Consider the following 3,852-nt stretch of genomic DNA (forward strand, 5'->3'; position numbering starts at 1 on the left):
TTCTTTATTTGCCGGCTAAACCGCCTGTGGGTACCGGAGTTTTATGACGATATGCATGATTGTTTATTTAAATCTCTTTATTTGCCGGATAAACCGCCTGTGGGTACCGGCATTTGTGTTTTCTCCGGCTAAACCGCCCGTGGGTACCGGATGTTTATGAAAATATGCATGATTATTTATTTTAATCTCTTTATTTGCCGGCTAAACCGCCTGTGGGTACCGGCACTTGTGTTTTCTCCGGCTAAAATATGCAAGTTTGCAAGTATAGTTTTTTTTAAAAGAAAAATTGAAACGTGAGTGTAGAAAAATATAGGTGATAAATACAATGAGTTCAAATCGTCATTGGATGTATACACGAATCAGAAATGGTCTTCTCACAGAGGAGTTTTTGGCTGGTCTTGAAACTTTCATCCAATTTGCTACTAGTCAACATAGTTGGATGGACGGGGAAAGAATTAAGTGTCCATGTAAACAACGCAAGTGTCAAAACACTAAGTTCTTAGATGTGCCTACCGTGAAATTTCACTTAGCAAAATATGGATTTGTGTCGGACTACTATGTTTGGCGCTTCCAGGGCGAGTGCAATGTGAGTGTAGATGTTGATCGAGATGTTGGTGGCCCATCTCAAATGGATAATGAAGAAGCATCTAATGCTTTCCACACAATGGTTATGGATGCTGCTGGTCCTGAATTTAATGTGGATGAAATAGAAGAAACGCCAAATCCCGAGGCCCAAAATTTTTATGACATGCTGAAAGCTGCGGATCAAGAGTTGTGGCTTGGGAGTAAAAAACACTCGCAGTTGTCTCTTGTAGCTCGACTTATGAGCTTGAAATCAGAGAATCACATATCAGAAAAATGTTTCAATCAATTCACTGAACTTTTGAAAGAAGTTGCTCCGGAGGATAATCTAGTTCCTGACAACTTCTACGAAACCAAAAGGCTATTACGGGGTATGGGATTGCCGGTTCAAAAGATTGATTGCTGCAAGAACAACTGCATGATATATTGGGAGTCGGATATAGATATGACAACGTGTAAGTTTTGTGCCCACCCTCGATTTAAACAAACTTCTAGTGGTGCTACAAAACGACAGAAAACTAATGTAGCATACAAAAAAATGTATTACTTTCCTTTGCTTCCTGGACTGCAGAGGTTGTATGCATCTAATGCTACAGCAAATGATATGAAGTGGCATGCAAAGTCAGTTGAAGATGGGATCATGCGTCATCCCTCAGACTCGCTTGCTTGGAAGCATTTTAACGACACTTATCCTAACTTTGCATCTGAAATTCGAAATGTCAGGTTAGGTCTGTGCACCGATGGTTTTCAACCATTTGGACAGTCAGGACAACAATACTCCTCATGGCCTGTGATACTAACAACGTACAACTTGCCTCCTTGGATGTGTATGAAGGAGGAGTATATGTTCTTGACCGTATTGGTTCCAGGTCCAAAAAATCCAAAAGAGAAGATTGATGTTTTTTTACAACCGCTTATTGTGGAGTTAAATCAATTATGGGAAGTCGGTGTTCAAACATATGATATTTCAAAGAAGCAAAATTTTCAGATGCGAGCCGCCCTTATGTGGACAGTTAGTGATTTTCCTGCATATTCGATGTTATCAGGGTGGAGCACTGCTGGGAGGTTAGCTTGTCCGTATTGCATGGACAAGTCGGATGCCTTCACCCTAAAACACAGTGGTAAGCAATCGTGGTTTGACAATCATCGAAAATTTTTGCCACCGAATCATCCATTTCGCAGGAATAAGACCGCATTCTTTAAGAACAGAGCGGTTACAACTGAGGCACCGCCTGTTCGGTCAGGATATGATATCCTTGCAGAGATTGAGACTTTAGGCCTTAAGAAGGTCACTGAATTGGATGCAGCTGAAGTTAATGGATTCATTTCCAAAACTTGCGGTTGGAAAAAGCGAAGTATCTTTTGGGATTTGCCGTATTGGAGTTCACACTTGGTACGGCATAATTTGGATGTCATGCATATAGAAAAAAATGTGTTTGATAACGTGTTCAACACAGTATTGGATGTTACAGGAAAAACAAAGGACACATATAAATCTAGAGAAGAGCTGAATGATTATTGTCGGCGGCCTGAGTTGAAGCAAAACCTTGTGACCAGAAAGTTCCCTAAAGCTTGTTACACACTTGACAAACCAGCAAGGGAAGCATTGTGTGAATGGGTTAGGAATCTCAAATTTCCTGATGGCTATGCATCGAATATGAGTCGATGTGTAGATATGAAGAAGTTGAAGTTGTTTGGTATGAAAAGCCATGACTGTCATGTGTTTATGCAGAGGTTAATACCAATTGCATTTCGTGAGTTGCTCCCGCTAAATGTTTGGAAAGTTCTTACGGAGTTGAGTTTATTCTTTAAGAACCTTACTTCCACTACAATTGCAGTTGAGGAAATGACGAAGCTTGAGAATGACATACCTCTCATTCTATGTAAACTTGAACGTATATTTCCACCTAGTTTCTTCGACTCTATGGAGCATTTACCAATCCACTTAGCTTTTGAAGCAAAGATTGCTGGTCCAGTTCAATATAGGTGGATGTATCCATTTGAGAGGTATAATTTGTATTAGTTGTTTTATATGTTTCCAAACATATAATAACATTGTCACTAATATATGTCAATTGTGTTTAGATACCTTCGAAAATTGAAAAATAATGTCAAAAATAAAGCAAAAGTCGAGGGCTCTATATCCAATGCATATTTGGTGGAAGAAGCATCATCGTTCTGTTCATACTATTTTGAGGACCATGTTAGCACGAAGCACAGAAACGTGCCTCGAAATGCAGATAGTAGTGAATATGTAGGTGACGAACATGAAGAAACTCTTTCTATATTCAAGTATCCGGGTCGAGCATTTGGTAAAGCAAAAGCGAGATATATGACAGATAAAGAGTATAAAGCTGCTCAAACCTATGTGTTATTAAATTGTTCAGAAGTGGAGTCATTTATGGAGTAAGAATTCACTTCTGTTCAATTTGCTTATGCAATGTGTTATAAATGTTAACCCACTTGTTTTTTTTAAAGGGTTTATATTGACGAGTTAAAGAGGAGTCAACCAAACATTTCCAATACTACCATTGATGGTAAATTGGAAAATGAATTTGCAAATTGGTTCAATGACTATGTAAGACTTGTATATATATTATGTATATTAAACTTCAAATTATTTAATAAACTTTAACACTTATATTATGTATTATACAGGCACATGATCCTTCAAATAACATTTCAAACAAATTTATAAAGGATCTTGCAAAAGGGCCACTAACATGCGTTAATACCTATTCAGGGTATTATGTGAATGGCTTTAAATTTCACACCATTGGTTATGGTGGAGCTAAAGAAACAATGAATAGTGGAGTTTGTATAAAAGGTACAAACTATAGTGTAGATGAAAGTGATTATTATGGTCGATTGGTTGAAATTCTACAAGTAGAGTATCCTGGCTTACCAATCAAGAGGACAATATTATTTAAGTGTGAGTGGTTTGACCCAACAAGTGTGGGCATGAAGGTTCATTCTGAGTATAAACTTGTTGAAGTTAATCATAAGCGTAGATTTAATCGCTATGAACCATTCGTTCTAGCAATGCAAGCCGCTCAAGTTTATTATTGTACATACCCAAGTTTGCGTCGCGACAAACTTGACTGGTGGGCTGTTTGCAAAATTAAAGCGAGATCTGAAATAGTAGTTCCTGAATCATCTACATCTACTGAAGAATCACAAATGCCTGCACCATTTCAAGAGGAAACTACCGATAATCATGATCTCATGCAAATAGATGAAGATCCTTTGCATTTAAATGACCCAAATGGT

At 38.1% G+C, this 3,852-nt stretch overlaps 1 protein-coding gene across 1 annotated transcript; it reads left to right on the plus strand.

Moving 5' to 3' along the window:
- Positions 1 to 325: 325 nt before the first annotated feature.
- LOC109155282 lies at positions 326 to 2,424 on the plus strand. The gene is made up of 2 exons (XM_019302968.1): positions 326 to 2,316; positions 2,421 to 2,424. The coding sequence occupies exons 1-2, from the start codon at positions 326 to 328 to the stop codon at positions 2,422 to 2,424; spliced, it is 1,995 nt and encodes a 664-aa protein (XP_019158513.1).
- Positions 2,425 to 3,852: the final 1,428 nt, after the last annotated feature.

The sequence above is a fragment of the Ipomoea nil genome, unplaced genomic scaffold (assembly GCF_001879475.1).
Source record: "Ipomoea nil cultivar Tokyo-kokei standard unplaced genomic scaffold, Asagao_1.1 scaffold0276, whole genome shotgun sequence".
Taxonomy (NCBI): Eukaryota; Viridiplantae; Streptophyta; class Magnoliopsida; order Solanales; family Convolvulaceae; genus Ipomoea; species Ipomoea nil.